Source organism: Muntiacus reevesi, chromosome 2, assembly GCF_963930625.1.
Source record: "Muntiacus reevesi chromosome 2, mMunRee1.1, whole genome shotgun sequence".
In the NCBI taxonomy this organism is placed as follows: Eukaryota; Metazoa; Chordata; class Mammalia; order Artiodactyla; family Cervidae; genus Muntiacus; species Muntiacus reevesi.
This window is the reverse complement of record NC_089250.1, coordinates 89,713,469-89,731,032: the sequence shown is the minus strand read 5'-3', so window position 1 is coordinate 89,731,032 and position 17,564 is coordinate 89,713,469. Positions and strand designations below refer to the sequence as shown.

General features: G+C 40.7%; 2 protein-coding genes across 2 annotated transcripts; one reads left to right on the top strand and one right to left on the bottom strand.

Annotated features, from left to right (window-relative positions):
• Nucleotides 1-909: 909 nt before the first annotated feature.
• Nucleotides 910-4,701, bottom strand: EXOC8 (exocyst complex component 8). The gene has a single exon (XM_065922311.1). The coding sequence runs from the start codon at nt 4,558-4,560 to the stop codon at nt 2,383-2,385; it is 2,178 nt and encodes a 725-aa protein (XP_065778383.1). The 5' UTR covers nt 4,561-4,701; the 3' UTR covers nt 910-2,382.
• Nucleotides 4,702-4,804: 103 nt separating this feature from the next.
• On the top strand, nt 4,805-17,288 carry SPRTN (SprT-like N-terminal domain). Its single transcript, XM_065922312.1, has 5 exons — nt 4,805-5,390; nt 6,615-6,714; nt 10,680-10,808; nt 13,514-13,781; nt 14,950-17,288. The coding sequence occupies exons 1-5, from the start codon at nt 5,170-5,172 to the stop codon at nt 15,693-15,695; spliced, it is 1,464 nt and encodes a 487-aa protein (XP_065778384.1). The 5' UTR covers nt 4,805-5,169; the 3' UTR covers nt 15,696-17,288.
• The last annotated feature ends 276 nt before the right edge of the window (nt 17,289-17,564 follow it).

The following is a 17,564-nucleotide window of genomic DNA, read 5'->3' as shown; positions in this document are numbered from 1 at the left end:
CATTTCAGTAACATGAACATAAGAATATTAAATCATTAAAGAGAAGAAATGAATATATAACAATGTAACATCAATCAATTTTATCCAGTGTAAGAAAAAAATGTAAGCTTTATTTTGGTAAGACATTTCAGAATCCCTCAGATCACAGCATACCAATAAGCAAAACATACACATACTGATTTTATACTACACATCAAGTCCCGAATTCCCAATCCCAGGAAAGCAAGCTGCAGAATACTAGTGCTGATAACAACTACAGGTAGTATTTGAAACAAAAAAAAAATGAGTTTTCAGCACTTAAGTGAAATGAGGCTTTAATCAAAAAGAGACTTAATTCCACAGGGCATCTTTTTTCAACAGTAATTAATTCATTCAAGTCTGATTTCAAGCTCAAGTGACAGTGTTATGTTTGAAGCAATTGAGAAAAGGCAATCAACACGTAAGTGGTATAATACAGTATGTACTAGATTTAGGGGCAATCTCTAACTGCATTCAATTTTTAGACCTTGTTTTGGAGTCTAATTAAACAAGAACTAGAGCTCTGACCCCACTTGGAGGAATGCAGTGAAATTGCTCTGCCTTGGCACAAAGGCACGTTGCAACATCGATGCTCTTTAATCAACTTGTCCCACACTAACCCATTCTCCAACAGCATACTTCCTCCAGCTACAACTTAGAGGAACATACAACTTTTACCAGAAGAAAATTCTGTACTTCCAGTTTTAAAAAGCAGACAATGTTTTGGAGGCAACCATTTGAATATCTGAGTATACACACTGAGGTTTCTGCAACTTCATGGCATAAGAGAAGTTTTGATTTCAGAAGTATCATTTCATGAACCCAGCATCAAATATTTACACAATACATGTTTCATACAATATAACTTTAGAAACTTCAAGCGGCATAAAATTATCAAATTCAAGTTTCCAGTGATCTTAAAAAAAACAAAAGGCAGGTTACAACTGCTTTTGTTCAACTGAAATATCCAGTCATGGTTATTATCTAGAAAATGCTAAAGTTATGTGAAAAAATTTAGTCAAAGAAATGATTTTTAACCTTTTAAATATGCACAGCTAAACAGAAAATAAGAGGTTTGTCTGGCATATGAGTAATTAATGTCAAGGAGCTTCACAACTCTCAGCTGCTATTAAAAACTATCTCAGGTTTTACATAATTTCCACAGTCTTAATACCACTATTTTCATTCAGATAAAAGAAATGACCTTTCGAAGTCATTGACATCAGAAATGACACTTATGGACAAGAATGATAACTAGAAGCTGGGGAAAAATGGGTCTTAGCAGTTTCTCTCCAGGTATGAGGAAGGCCATATAATCAATATGCAATAGATACAATAGTTTAATGGGCACTTTTCTGTTTTCCTCTTAGCCAGAAAAAACAAATCTCTGCTCAAAGCAGTCACACTTGAGAATGCTATGGCGTCTGCATATGATTTTCCCTAATTTCCTAACCACCCAGACCCTGAAATCCAAGTAAGTATTTCAGTGAAAACTTTGCTCTCATTTGCATGAAGTCTGATTCACTTTATGTAACCCACACTAAAAGTGGGTTATCTTTATTATTAACAATGTGTCTTGTTACCTTTATTATTCTTAACATGACAAGGAAAAGCTCCAGCTGGAACTTTAGACAACTCAGAGATATGTACAAAGAAAAATTTTATCACAGTTCTTCAGATTTTCAAGTAAATGCACCCAAATCAAGTGTTATCAAGCTGCTAATTAGCAGCTACAACAAATGAACCATTTAAATCAGGTTGTAAATGCTTGCTAAACTGTGTTTACAAAAGCTTCCTCTTGTGAACTATAAGGACTGGAGTATTAGACTCCGCACACTAGCTACTTTCATGAAGGAATTCTGTTGACCAAAGTTTACCCTAAAGCCAATTTTCTCAACTCCTTCCCTTTCCCCTAAACTGTTCAAACACATTTTACGGTCCACAAGAATATGAAGCAGGGTGTTTTATATGGCACTGTATCCTTTCAGAAACCTAATATTTCAGTGAACTGGGAGACTTTCACTACATACTCTGTGTATTTACAGACACTGTTCTATCTGCACCGCATAATCTATACTGTGAGAAAGTGTGTTGAGTCAAAGGATAAGCTGAAACGCTATACTGTGACAATATATTCACTAGAGAGTTAGCATACCTTAAAAGGAAGGCATATTAGTTATTTTAATAATTCCAATGTTTTTGTTATATGGGCTTAACATTTTTTTCCTTTGATTTTGCATTTCTATCTGAGAGAGCATCTTTTAAGATGTGTTTGAGAGTATAAAGAATATGCTAATACAACTTAATATAAATATAAATAATATATAAGCAATCTGTAGGGCTACACATAAACAGGTCCAGGTGTCAGACCACTGACGTTGTACTTTCGGGATTCACGCGAATCAGTCTGGAGGCATTTCTCAGGTCCTGGAGTTGCTTGGCAGGTTTCCCCACACCCTCCTCAAACCTTTTTTCCACCACGGGGAGGACTGTTTCATACAGAAAGGATGCGTTCTGTCTGATAAAAGCTTTCTTCTCTGGATCTTGCTCACACCGAAGGCTGTAATCCACATGCTGGACAGCAACCAGAATGATCTCCACCAGGCTCTCCAAAAGCACCATGTGCAGCTCTGGGAAATACAGCTTCAGTGCCTCTTCTAAGAAGCCCATGGTCTGCTTGGTGAACGCGACCACCGTGTAACTCAGGTTCACCCAGCAGTCATCCCCCGTGTATTGTTCAAAATTACTCACCCCACAGCTCTTCATTTCCTCTTTGAGTTTCCCCAGGGCCTCTGGAGTCATCAAGTTCATCCTCCTCCACATCTCCTCGGAGTTGCGATGCTTAGTGGCTTCGATGATGATTTCTTTATAACTATGCAAGGCTCCTTGGATGTCTTTCACCAGAAGGGCGTGGATGATGAAGGTGAGGTCGAGTCCGATGTCGCCCAGTTGCTGACAGTGCTCCTTCGCCACTTTGACGCACTCAGCCGCTGTGGAGAGGCTCTCCTTACTATCGAACACCTGCTTGCTGAAAGCATCCACGAACATGCCCATGGCTGACCTCGCCCAGACCACAAAGGCAGAGTAGCAGCCACTGTCGGTGCCTGCAAAGTCGGTCTCAAATTCCCTGGCGGTCTCCAGAAGGCTGGTAAAGAAAACGTGGCATAGCTTATGAATGTAGAGTAAGGTGGCCCCTTCAATGCGGAGCTGGCGTATTGCGGTGTGCACAGCAGCCGCCCTGTTTCTCAGAAACAGCTCACAAGCCTTCGTGCACTGGCCAAGTCGGATTAGTTGAGAAACTGCCCTGCGGGTCGCCTTGGGACCACCTCTCAGGGACCGATCCGGGGAGAGTTCAAAAACTAGCACCTCGGTGAGCTGGCGGACACGCTCATCCACTCTCGCCCTCAGTTCTTTGACAGGAGGTGGGCTGGGCTTGTCTTCTAGGTAATGGTTCAATTTATCCAGCAGGTCAACGGCACCTTCAAAGTCCCTCTGGGCAATACAGACATCCAGGTCTTCAGGCAATTCTTGGATCCATTCCATTGAGAGGTCCACCTTCTCTTCTTCTATCTCGGGAACAGTTGGTTCGTCGTCGTCTTCGTCCTCAAACGGGTTACTGGCCTTGGGGGTCACTTGGGGTGGCCCGCGAGGGGCCGCTGCCTCCTCCTGTTCCCTGCGTCTTTTTTCACTGAGGGCCCTCTTGGTTTCCTCCAGCACTTCCAGCCACTCCCGTTTGATTTTTGCATTTTCTGCCTGAAAAATACGGCTCTCGGGAAACATTAACAGCTTGAACATGTCCTTCATGGGTGGGTTGTCCTTGACATTGACCACAGCCAAACCATCCAGGGGATAGAGGGCGTTGTAGCGATACATCCCCCGCCGCTGTGGCAGCCAGGTGGCCACCAGCAAACAGTCGTTCATGAGAAAGCCGTGCACCCGCTGCAGCTGGGCCATGTGGTCCGCCTCGTATTCCACCAGGTCACCATTGTACACTAGGTACTGTCCTGGCGTCTCCAGCAGGTGCCTGCAGCCTTCCACCTTCTCAAGCAGGGTGGTGAGGGTTCGCTGCTTTCCTTCCTCGCCTGGCCCAGAACCGTCCCGGGAGGCGCCCCCGGGGCTGGGGAAAAAGCCGGTCTGGCCACGGAGGTGGTCGCGGCCCCCCGCGCCACCTCCTCCCTCCTCCCCTCCAGAGGTGGCGGCGGCGCCCGCGGCAGCGGCAGCCGGCAGCAGGGTAAGCGGGATGCTCTCCAGGCTGCTCTTCTGCTCCGTCAGCAGGTGGCTGAGCTGATACATCTCGCTCTCCAGGTAGGAGATCTCACGGGCCGTCTCTATGAACTGCCGGTAGTTCTGGTAGACGTTGCGCTTCAGGTTCTGCGCCGTCTCCTCCGCCAGCGCCTGGATGCGCTGTCGGTGCTCCTGCAAGTCCCGGTCCCCGTCCGACTGCTGCGAGAGCTGCTTCACGTACAGCCGCGCCTCGAAGCCGCCTGACTCGAGCTGCCGCCGCAGCCGGCTCGCCCCACTGTCTGACATCGCCATCGCCATTTCCGTCCGGACTCACGCACTCCCTGTCACTACCGCCGTGGCCGGTGCCGCCGCTGTGGAGGCCCACCCAAGCCGGGACAAACTCCAGGGCTAAGGAAGCAGGATGGAAGAGAGACGAATACGCCTGCGCCCGGGTTTGAACTTCAGTCACTGCGCCTGCGCAAGGAGCCGAGTGCCGACGTGCGCCTGCGCAGTAGCTTCAGGGGCCTAGGGCTCCTACGCTGGAGAAGCTATTGCGGAAGTAAGTGGAGGGCGGGGCAGAGAGATGTAGGTACTACGAGGGGCTACGTGTGGGCGGAGTGTGTCGTTGGTGTTTGACGTGACTCGCGAACCGTAAAGACTGTAACCAGGTATCTGAAACCTTCAACCCTAGTTTTGAGCCCATAGGTGGTGTCACGCTGAGTTCTTTTTTTTAAGGCCCAGAATCTTGACTTCGGCGTTTGGGACAAGCTAAGTTATCGTTGTCGAGCCCGTTTTCCCTGAGTCTCGCGAGATCGGCGAACTGGCCAGAAAGCCCGTATCTCCTAAGCGTGCGACCGGACCCTCAGACGCCCCCCCCCCCCCCCCCCGCCCCGGACGTGGAGTCACCCCCTCTGGGCCTCGGCAGCCATGGATGAGGACCTGGTTTTGGCACTACAGCTTCAGGAGGAGTGGAACTTGCAGGTCTCGGAGCGCGAACCGGTCCAGGAGCCCCTGTCGCTGGTCGACGCGTCCTGGGAGTTGGTGGACCCCACCCCTGACTTACAGGCCCTGTTTGTTCTGTTCAACGACCGTTTCTTCTGGGGCCAACTGGAGGCGGTCGAGGTGAAGTGGAGCGTGCGGATGACGCTGTGAGTCCCGGGCCCCGCTGTGGACGGGGCCGCCGGCGGCCCTTCTGTCGCCCCTCCCGGTCCCGGGGCGTTAGCCCGGGCTCTGGATTTGGGGCAGGCGGCCCCACAGGGATTATCTTCCTTCCAGCCCCTTCCCTTCTCACCTTAAACGACTTCAAGAAAGCCCCGTGGCCCATCCCGCGATGGCTTGACTTGTAAGGGGCGCACTGAGAGAAAAATTGTGTTTCTTTGAATCTCACTTCACTAGAAAGGGCTTCCCTGGTGGCTCAAACGTTAAAGAATCCGCCTGAGACCTGGGAGACCTGTGTTTGATTCCTGGGTCGGGAAGATCCCCTGGAGGAGGGCATGGCAACCCATTCCAGTATTCTTGCCTGGAGAATCCCATGAACAGAGGAGCCTGGCGGGCTTCATACAGTCCGTGGGGTCTCAGAGTCGGACACAACTGAGCGACTAAGTACACAGCACAGTCCAAAGGCCCTTAACGGTTACTAAAAAGCAAGTTAACGCTTTTCTAATTTGTCTTAGGGGTGTGCTTTAGGATCCAGGTGGGAGAAACAGCCAGAATCTGCCCCAAGAGAGAGTGCCAGGGACACATTGTGTGGTGTACTTAGCTGTGAGCTCCGGAGCCCCAGAGTGGGGAAGGTGCTCATGTTCCCATATTTCTGGATCCAGGGGATCTAAAGGGATGCCTCTAAAAGGATCCCTTTCTGACACTCCAGGTTTGAGAAATTCTGATTTGAGATAATGTACCCCGGTATATGAACGGAGTTAACAAGTAAGTCTAAGAAGTTGTTGTATACCACTGTACTTGTTTTTTGAATTGATATCAAAGCATCTAAAATAAGAGAGAAGATATGACACTTCGTGTGTTTAAAGTATCTCTTTCATATAGGATTCCATTATAATTTTGGACATAGGCTAATGGAGATCTGGCCGTTACGACTACAACTGATTGAGCATAGCTTGTAGGGAGGAGACAGGGAGCAGCAAAATAAGATTATCTTTTTCAAGCTGTTACAGCCTGGTAACAGGCTAGGGAAGCCACTACTCCGATGAAATACAAGTATCTCCCAACAAAGTGGGTATACTCTCAAGAAAGCCATCCTTCATAGAGTTCTCTGTCTGAACTGTCCAAGAACAATAAATAGGGATTTTGCTCTTTCATTTCTATTTCCATTTTGTGTATATTTGGTGACTAACAATTTTTGTGGTGGTGTTTTCCAGGTGTGCTGGGATATGCAGCTATGAAGGGAGGGGTGGAATGTGTTCCATCCGTCTCAGTGAACCCCTTTTAAAGCTGAGACCAAGAAAAGATCTTGTGGAGGTATTCTTTGCATAAACCTGATTCTTAGCTCAGTAATTTAGAAACAGTTATTATTAGACTGCTGTAAATTAACCTGTACACGTGGGGGAAAAAATCAGTTTTCCCTCACTGCAAACTTTTATTGTGGGGCAAATAATGATTATCTTATATTCTTACAGTGTTTCAAAGTTGGAGGCTTTCAGGTATGTTAGCTACTTTGATTTTTACAACAGTCCTGTTTATGTTCAGTATGTGTTATCCTTATTTTTATAAATAACATAAGGTTTAGATAGACAAGGTAGTTGGTTTAGAAGCAGCAAGAAAGTTAAGATCCAAACCTTTTTATTGACACACACGAATTTTGATTCTCTTCTGTTTCGCCACCATGGTGTCCTCCCATGACATATAGCTGGGCTGGCAGAACAAACCAATGTGAGGGCACACTTCATATCTATAGATGGTGATCACTCCTAATAGCTGAATGAAACAGTAGGAGCCCTGAACTGTGTTTAGTTGAGTCCAGTAGTTGCCTTAAAATCCTCAAGATATACCTGGTGTGAGTTGTCTTGCCTCAGTTGTATCATTTGAAATATATGCACCAGAGAGCATAGATGATAGAGGTTGGATGGGAAGTAAGTTAAAACATGCCTGGAAATATGTTTTTTAAGGATAGCAAAAAGTGGTGGGTTTCACAACAATGTGAGTGTACTTAGCACTACTGAACTGTATACTTAAAATAGTTAAGATGGTAAATGTTTTGTTACATTTTTTAAAATTACAATTAAAAAAAAAAAGCTACTAAATGTTAAAGTAGTACAACAGAAATACTCAATAAAAAAGAAACTAGTAAAGGGACAAAGCCCAGATGAAATAGAAAAGTGGACATAAAAACAATATCAGTTATTATATTAAATGTAAATGGACTAAACATTCCAGTTAAAGACATGCAGTGGCATATGACATTAACAGAGATGTGATTAAAACAGACACATATGTTAAATGTAAAAGGATGAGAAAAAGCATATCTTCCAAATATTAGGCAACAGAAAACTGTTATGGCAACCTAGTATTAGTATAAAGATTTTAAGGGAAGAAGTTTTACTAGAAAAAAAGGAGACATTTTAAAATGATAAAATAACCTATTAAATACAGACACATAATGACTCTAAAAGTAATAGCATAGCTTTAAACATGAAGCATCAATCAGCAGAAATGAATTAGAGAAACAAGCAATCTACAGTCATAGTGGTAGATAAAAACACAATTCTATTGGTAATTCAGTGAAGAAGCAGGAAAAAAAACAGTAAAGCATTAAAAAAAATTAAACTATGATTAACCAAGTCAACCTTATAAGGAGCGCCAATTGAACAGCCCTAATTGAAAACTGAGTTCATTGCATGAACAATGTTGGTTTAAATAACACATGAACGATTTTTTTCTTAAGGTGATAGGCAAGAAGAAAATGGGAACTATGTGGTAATGCTTCAGGTGAGCATTTGCTGTTGGCAGAAAGTTATAATGTGAAATCAGGAGTAAGATGGATGGAGGAAGAATAGAGGGACTGGCCTGTATTTGAAGTAGCTGCCTAAATTATAATGAATAAGATTCAGAAAAGGAAAAAACTTAAACTGGTTGAGAAGGTCAAGAAAAGTTTCACAGATGTGGATTTCATTACTACTAACATCAGCATGCCTACCACTCACTGTATTGAGTACCTACTGTGTGCCAGACTAATCTAGTTATTCTAGTATTTGCTTTTGATGTTTGTTGTTGTTGTTCAGTTGCTAAGTCATGTCCAACTCTTTGTGACTGCAGCCCTCCAGGCTCCTCTCTCCATGGGATTTCCCAGGCAAGAACACAAGTGGGTTGCCATTTCCTTCTCCAGGAGGCGAGCCTAACAAGCCAGAATTGAATTCTGACATGTAGAAATGGTAGAGGAGACTACTTCTGGCAGAAAGAATGGGTATGCTATGGACAAAAGTGAGGCCACTAAGCTTATGGCATATTTAGGTCTAGAAGTAGTTGTTTTTGGCCAGATCTAGAACAGTGGTGGGAAATTGAGGTGTTTGGGGACAAATGATGTGTAGGTAGAGCCTAAATGTGGAAAATGGTAGATAAATAAAAATGGAAATGTTCAGTATGTACCATGTACCATTTTCAAGACGTGTTTGAATTGAACCAAAAATCAGGAACCTAAGTTGTTTCTCTTTAATGAGAGTAGTTATCATTATTTTAGAATGTTGAAAAACATCTGAAATATAGAATGACCTTTGAATTTGAGTCTCGATAGAGTGGCATTTTCTTGAAAAGGTAAGAGTTGGTAAATGTTTGATTCTTGCATTTCTCTATTCATATAATTCTATACAACTAAAATTCATTAATGCCAATCTAGTTCTGATGAAAACTTTTTTTAAAAAAAACTGTGGAGGGTTATGGAAAAAGCTATGCTTTTGAGGACCTTTATGGTTTTCACTTTTTGTATTCATATTTTTTAGAATAGATTATGACATATCAGCCATAAATGCTTTTGTAAACTTTATACCTAAACTATTCCATCCTTGGTATGGAATGAGCAGTAAGTTTTATTGTTTGTTTTAAAATTTTACATGATTTAAAATCCTCAAACTACAGAAGACTATACACAGAGAAATCTTGGTCTCCCCCATGCCTCTATTCTGACCTTTTCACCATAAAGGATACTGTTGTTACTAGTTTTTTTTCTATCATTCTCTTTTGCCAGTATTTATATCCACTCTTATCTACTCCCCACCACATAGCATATTTCTTATACACTCTTTTGTACCTTGCCTTTTTCATTAAAACAATACATTCTATAGTGCCCTCCATATCATTTCATAGAGGTACTTTTCATTCTTTGTTATGGCTACATAGAATTCCATTATGTGGCTGTACCATAGTTCTTTCAATGAAGCCCCTATTGCTAAACATTGTTTTCACTCTTTCACTTTGTAAGCAGTGCCACAATGAAATACCTTATACACATGGCCTTTCATTTTAGTCTAGGTGTTGCTGAGTCCAACAATAAATGTGTTTGTAAATATGTTAGATGTTAACCAAATTTTCCACAAGGATTGTACCATTTTGTATTCCTACCAGTGATCCCTGGTGGCTCAGTGGTAAAGAATCTGCTTGTCAGTGCAAAAGACTGGGGTTCAGTCCCTGGGTTGGGAAGACCCCCTGAAGGAGGAAATGGCAACCCACTCTAGTATTCTTGCCTGGGAAATCCCATAGACAGTGGAGCCTGGTGGGCTGCAGTCCATGGGGTTGCAAAGAGTCAGACATGACTTACAACAGACATGAAATGACTTACAGAAATGACTTACAACAACAACAACCAGTGATATATGGGAATGCTTATTTTCCCTTAGCTTTACTAATAATGTCAAACTTTAGTTTTACCAGTCTCAATAAGCAAGAAGTTGTATACTTACGTATTAACTTGCATTTCTATTTTTACAAATGAAGTTGAGCATTTTTTCATGTTTATGGATAATTTATATTTCATTTTCTGTGACCTGTCCATGAAATTTGCCTATTTTAAAATCAGATTGTTGATCATTTCCCCATTGATTTTTAGGAGTGCTTTATAATTTAGGAGTTAATAGTCTGTGAGATAGTTGCACATATATTTTCCTGAGTTTTTTCATTTTACTGATAACATTTTTTTCCCCATACAGAATTTAAAAATTTTAATGTAGCTGAATTTATCAGTCTTTTCTACTGGATTTTGGGTAATAATTTAAAAGGCTTCCTTGGAACAGGGAATTAACCTGGGATCTACAGGACTTTGGGTATTATATGCAAAGTTGTGTGAATGTGTGCTTATATAAGATAGTTCATGACTTCTTCAGTATCTGAAAGGAGTCTGTGATCCAAAGAAGGTTAAGACTCCAGGTAGAGTCAGAAAATGCATTTTTATTTTCAGAAGCACCATAACAAATTAATGTGATTGTTTTTTGTTTCAGACCCTCTTGCATGAAATGATACATGCCTACTTATTTGTCACTAATAATGATAAAGATCGGGAAGGGCATGGTCCAGAGTTTTGTAAGCATATGCATCGCATCAATCGCCTGACAGGAGCCAATGTAACGGTATATAAAGCCACACACATTTATGATATTTAGTAGTTATTTATTCAGTATTTCCTGGGATTTAATTAAAAATAGAAACTGGGTAGAAACAAATACTGTGTTTGAGGATTTCCCAGGGCAGGCGAGGGGCCCAGAGAAGCACCAGCTTATCTGGGACCCATAGTAGAAGACAGCAGTTCTAGTGACATTCCTGAGACCTCTGACCTCTGGGGGCAGCTTGTTGTGCAGAGTTATTGCAGGCCTGAGTACCTCTCTTCTGGACTATTACTGTCATCTCCTAATTACTTTTCCTCATTGTCTCTTCCTTCAGTCTGTCCTATATTCTGCTGCTATTGTATGTTACTCCCTTCATCAGAAGTGTTTGACTTGCATTTCTGCATAATGTGGGAGGTGGCAGAGCCTGGGGTCAGAAAAGCAGGAAGAGTCAGGTTGCCTACATCCTGATGCTGGTGCCACTGATTGTGGGACCTACTTAAACTCTTTCATACTTTGGTTTACTCACATGTAAGAGGAGGATGATAACAATACTTAGGCTATTGGATCCTTGTGAGGGTTAGAGAAAATGCAAGCAAAAACATTTTAGCACAGTTTGGGTACTAATTAAATGTTGTCTTTGTTATTATACATTCATTTTATCCAGTAACCTTACTGTTCCTTTTTTCTTACTTTCCACAACTCCCTTGCTTATGTTTTTAACGGAACTGTTCATTTCTCTGCCTTTCCTCATATATTCTTTCCCTAAAATGTACCTCTTCTATTTTCTGTCAAAATGATCTTCATCTTTATAGTGGGATATAACTTCTCCCTCCTTTGAACCTCCTCAGCAGATATTTAACCTTTTACAATGTTATATTCTACTTTCATACCCCAATAGGTTGGTCTTACCTATCTTTATATACACCTGTGTGTCTTTGTATACACCTGCACAAGATGTATAACATAGCGCCTCTACAAGCACTTAGCAAGTACTGAATTTAATTGAACCAAAACAAATATTAATTCCTACAGAGATTAAATGCCTTTGTGTGTTTAGAAATTTCCTTATTTTAAAAAGCAATAAAAGCCAGTGTGACGGAAAGGGAAAGTACTCACCCTCCATGTATTATTTTCTAGCTGTCAGTTTAATTTTCTAGAGAGCTCATTTCATTACTGGACTGAGTTCCTTTAATATCAAATAAGTGGCTTGCATTAACACAGTCACATAAAATCCAGATTAGCAAAGGAATTACGGAGTTGCTAGTATAAAAGACTTTTACACTTTAAGCAAAATTCTAGTGTATTTCCTGTTGTTCAGTTGGAAGAGAATTTAGGAGGTTTTATCAAGTAGACAGCCCTTGCTTTGCCAGGTTACATTCTGATATGGCAGACTTCATGGGGCATCCACATTGAGGACAGTTTTTAGTTAACTGCATTGTTGAAAAGTTACAGCCCCAGGCTATAGGAATTACAGAAGTTGGAATCAAAAGAGATCCAATTCCCTGTCTTTTTTACCACTGAATTACTAAGCGAGGTGTTCTCAACATAAGAGAGAAGGCAGGGTCTTATAAGCCTTCTTGCTCCCAAACCTGTCCTCCAGTCTCTTCTGCACTTACCATAATTTGCATTGTTTGTATGGTTGCCAAATAATAGAATTTGTTTGCTTATAGTGGAGAAATAGTGAATATAAAACTATCTGTAGAGTTACTGAAAGCTTAGTATTGTTTCCCACAAGGGGAATTTATTAAGAGTTTAAAAAAACAAGACTCATGCTGTTGTTGCTCCTTATCTTATATAACTAATAACATTCCACTGAGAGGACAGGAGGAAAAGTTGCTCACTCATTTGGAAATACCATTTGTAAAATGGGGCCCTGCCAGCCTCAGTGCCACCATGTGGGAGGGCTCACCTTCCTTTCAGCCTGAACTCTTCTCTGTCTGTCTGCTGCTTAGGTTCTAAGTAAGATTTCATCTAGAGGGTGAAACAGAGGGATCCTGTTCAAGGACTGAAAAGCACCTTTAAAGAGAATTTGTCTCAATGAAGTTTCTCATTCACTCAGTCAGCAAACACTTACTGAGCACCTTCCCTATGCCAAGCTGGTAATAACCACTAGGGATATAAGGATGAGAACATTCAAACCCTGGAGAACTTTTCACCTGTAAACAGATTAAATGGTACCCCAGAAAGCTGTTTGTGAGGAAATGAGCAGAGTTGGGTGAATGTGGAGAACGGATTTTGCAGAGGCAGCCTGAGACCAGGTGCATGTGTTTGGGTCCAGTGTTTATAGGAAAGAGTCCTTCAGAATCCTTTGGTATGGTTACCTATAGGGGAAAATTTCAACTTAAGCAGTGGGAACAATTCTTACTGATTATGACATTATATAAAATCTTTATCCTAATTTTTCATCATTTAGAAAGTGAGTTTCTAAAACTTTTAGCACATATAGAAGCTTTTTGGTTTTTTAAATTTGTCTTCTAGTCTCACATTTCTCTATCTTTACATAGTTTATGTAGCACTAAATTAACTACTGCTGATTCCCATTAAAATGAACTTTTGAAGAGAAGCTAAATATAGTTACTATCTTTCCCAGAATATAACTTCAGAAAACCCTTGAGAAGTTGGAAAGTTTAAAAAAAAAGGAAGTTGTGGGAGGCTGCTTATTTATTACATGTATTTTCTTGAAATTGTTAACTTGCCTACTTAACGCTGAGAACTTTGTTCCGGCCCAGGTGTACCATACTTTCCATGACGAGGTGGACGAGTACCGTCGGCACTGGTGGCGCTGCAATGGGCCGTGCCAGAACAGTAAGCCGTATTTCGGCTATGTGAAGCGCGCCACCAACAGGGCACCCTCCGCCCATGACTACTGGTGGGCTGAACACCAGAGAACCTGTGGAGGCACTTTCATCAAAATCAAGGAGCCAGAGAACTACTCAAAAAAGGGCAAAGGGAAGACAAAACTGGGAAAGCAGCCAGTATCAGAAGCAGAGCATAAAGGTAAGTCTGCTTGTAGTCTTCCTACTTTTCCACTACTGTGGCTAGTTCTCTTAAGGACACTTCAGAGACTGGCATAAAGATAAACCTTTAATTAATTTGTTCAACAGAAAAAAAGGCAAAACAAGAAATTTGGTTTCAACCGAAGCCCATTTAAAATTTTTTTTATTTTATTATTTTTCTCTTGTTAGAGATAAAACCCTTAGCAATATTTTTTGAAGAAAAAGATAAAGTTTAAAGAGTGTTTCTTGTGTAGATATTTTCAAGTATGGACTTAAAGCAGAAAAAAAATCCCATTGTCCATAAAACGGTGGTAGAAAAATATATTTTGCTCTATATACATGTGAGAAAAAGTGGGAATAGTTTCCACTGCTAAAATTGAAGGGTAAAGTCCCTTTCCCTATCCTGACTCACTGGGTCATTAGGAAACAGAAGGCAAAAAAAAGATTGTCAAGGTAAAAACAGTAATTCAAATAACAATGCCCGGAATGTAAGTCCTAGCTACACCCCTTCCTATCAGTTGGAGTCTATCCAAGCAACTTCTGTTGATGTATGTATTTTCATTAGAAGAATGGGAAAAGGATACGGCATGTATATGCTAACACTTCAAGATTTACCCCTTTCTTCTGCAGTTCAGAGTTACTGCTCTTTGAAGGGGTAGCCAGGTTACTAAAGTTAATGTTTCTTCCCTTGGGAAGTTGTTGATTGGATGTGATAAGGATTCATGGACATAAGCTTTCTCAAATCTGAAACGTTTACTAAGTTGAGAAGCTATAGAAGAATTTATGTGGAAAGATTATATCCTGTTTTGTGAGCTGGGAAGATGATGCAGTAGCAGATTTTTCCCATCTGGGACGTGGCTTAAGAGTACTAAAGGCAGTTTTCTTGATAAAAGTTATTTTGCTATTGATATTTGCATGATAGAACTCCTTGTTTAAGTATGAGATGGTATTTTGTGTTTTGTTTTGAAAGGAGGGTGTTTTTGTCCTTTATGTGTTCTCATTATCAGAGCTTTCTGATAGCTGAAGGTTGCCCTCCTGTTAATAGAGAATTACAGTATAGTTCTAAGTCAGAACAAAACAGTATTTCTTCATTGGAAAAACTATCCATTAGCTTAATACTTGTTATGGTATAAATTTTGAATCAAGGAAAAATCTTACTTCTTTTGCAGACAAACTGAACAGAGGGGAGAAACAGCTGTTAATCCCCTTTAGCGGGAAAGGTTATGTCCTAGGGGAAACCAGCAATTTTTCATCTGGGAAATGTATCACTTCACATGCTGTTAATGAAACCCAAGAGCCTTTAAGTCAAGACCATTCAGCAAATGCCCTGAGACCTCATTCTAAAACTGAGGTGAAATTTGAACAGAATGGTCCAAGTAAAAAGACTTCTGTAGCATCCCCTGTTCTCAGTACCAGTCATCAAAATGTCTTAAGCAACTACTTCCCTAAAATGTCCATTGCCAACAACAGGGCTTTCAGAAGTGTGAATGGGACTCCAAAGAAAAGCCTCACAGTGGGCGACAGCACTAAAAAGTCAGTCTTTTCCAGTTCTCAAAGGAGGGCTACATCTTCTAGGATGTCTCTAAGGAACTCCTTAAAAGCCATGGAATCGACATCTGTCACTGCGCCCCAGGATGCAGGTGGGCCTGAAGGTAAACTCCCAAGTAAACGACCCAGGCTAGAAGACAAGACTCTTTTTGACAACTTTTTTATCAAGAAAGAGCAAACCCAGAGTGGTGGTAATGATCTGAAGAGTAGTTTACATCCTCCAGCTGCAGCTCAGAATCCCAGCAGTTCATCAAGTCAGAGCAGTGTGGTTCACTGTCCTGTGTGTCAGGATGAAGTTTCAGAGGCTCAGATTAACGAGCACTTGGACTGGTGCCTTGAACGTGATAGCACCCAAGTCAAAAGCTGAAAAAAATCTCTGAAAAATGAATGGGTCTCCAATGTCCACCTTTATTGCCTCACTACTACACTCAGGAATTTCTGGTTAATAAGATTTGCAGGTTATAATCTAGTTCATCAATAGTAAATGTTCTACTTTATATAAATATATATGAGATTGTAATTAAAAAATATTTTGCCTAGAGGTTCTATACTCTTGTCTTATGTACACTGGAGCCCAGAATTTCTTCTGGATGCATTCATGTATATTTTTTAGATACTTCTTTCTGGCTTTTAAAAGTATTTAAATCTGTTAATCTTTTTACTTTCCTTAAAACATGCAGTGAGGAATTCTGTCAGGTATTTGGTTAAATTGAATATTTCATTATTAATATTAAAACTCATTCCCAGAACTGCTAATATCCATAGTGTCAGACATATTGACCAAAATTACAAACTAGTTGTTTTAGGCTACTCAAGGTCTTTGGGTTTTTTTCTTCCAAATTTTAACATTTCCTATATTGTAAAGATTTTATTTTTCTGTTTCACTAAAAGGTGGCAGATTTTATAGTAAGTAGATATTTATAGTAAATATTATATAGATATTATATGTATTCTATAAATATGTTGATATTATAGTATCTACTTATAGATAAGTATAGTAAAATAAATTTCTTTTGGAATATTGCTAGTAACAAATAGCTACTGTAATTCTGTAGGTCAGAGCTTAGCTGTTTTCTCAAAATTTTAGATGCTAAGTAACATAACAGTTGCCTAGTTTATGCACAAGTGAAACATCATCTGGAAACAGTATTATGAATCTTAAGCCAAAGTTGAAACCATTTAGGAATACCTTTTTGCCTATGCAAAGTATTCCTTTTAAAAAAATTCTTTTTTATGTTACAACAAAGGGGCAAAGATAGTTGGATGAAATTTACTTTGTTGTCTCATGGCTGTAACACCAGCTGTTGGCATATTTTCAAGGCCTTAGTTCATAAGTTTTTTCTTTTTCTTAACTTTGTTGCAGCATGACTTTTACATACATAGGTGCAGCTGGGTTCCCCTCTGTGTGATCACTGGAAGTTAGAGAACATTTCAGTTACCCTAGAAGGTGTCCTCATGGGCATCTCTTCTAGTCAACACCCACAGCCCCCAAGTAACCACTGTTTTCATCTGTCACCTCAAGTTAGTTTACTTGTTTTTGAACTTCATGAAGTCGTATCTTTGTTGCTATGGGTAGCAGAAGTTCATTCTTTTTTCATTGCTCTGTAGTACTTGTATGAATATGCCAGTTTATCATTCTAATATTAATGAACATTGGCATCATCTCCTGTTTGGGGCTGGCCGTTGTGAGCAGTGCTGCTAACAACATTCTTATTTATTTCTGTTGAGCATAACCCCAGACTGGAAATGCAGGGTCACCAGGTACCTTGTTTAGCTTCAGTAAATCCTGCCAGTTTACATGCTTACCAGCAATGTATGAGACCTTATTGTTCAGCAGTCTTAACGCTATGATCTGTCCTTTTCATTTTAGCCTATCTCAGTGAGTGTTTATGAGTTTTGATTCTTTTGAAACATTAAGTTAAACCATAGTATTTAATAAATATTTGTAAATGACTTAAAATGCGTATTATGTTGAATATATACATTTATACTCTCATACAAGATCATTTAACAAATTATGTTCAGGAAATATTTTTTGTGCGCCAAAACCATACAAAGCTCTGGTGCTATGAAGCATATGATAGCCCACCCATGGCCTCAAGGAGTAGTACAACCTATCGGGGAGTGAAACAAAAGCAGATTAATTTCAAAATAGCTAAGTGCTGTGGGAACTGGAAAAGATAATCAGCCCAGCCCAGGGCTTCAGGAGATGGAGGAGACAAATTGTACACCCAAG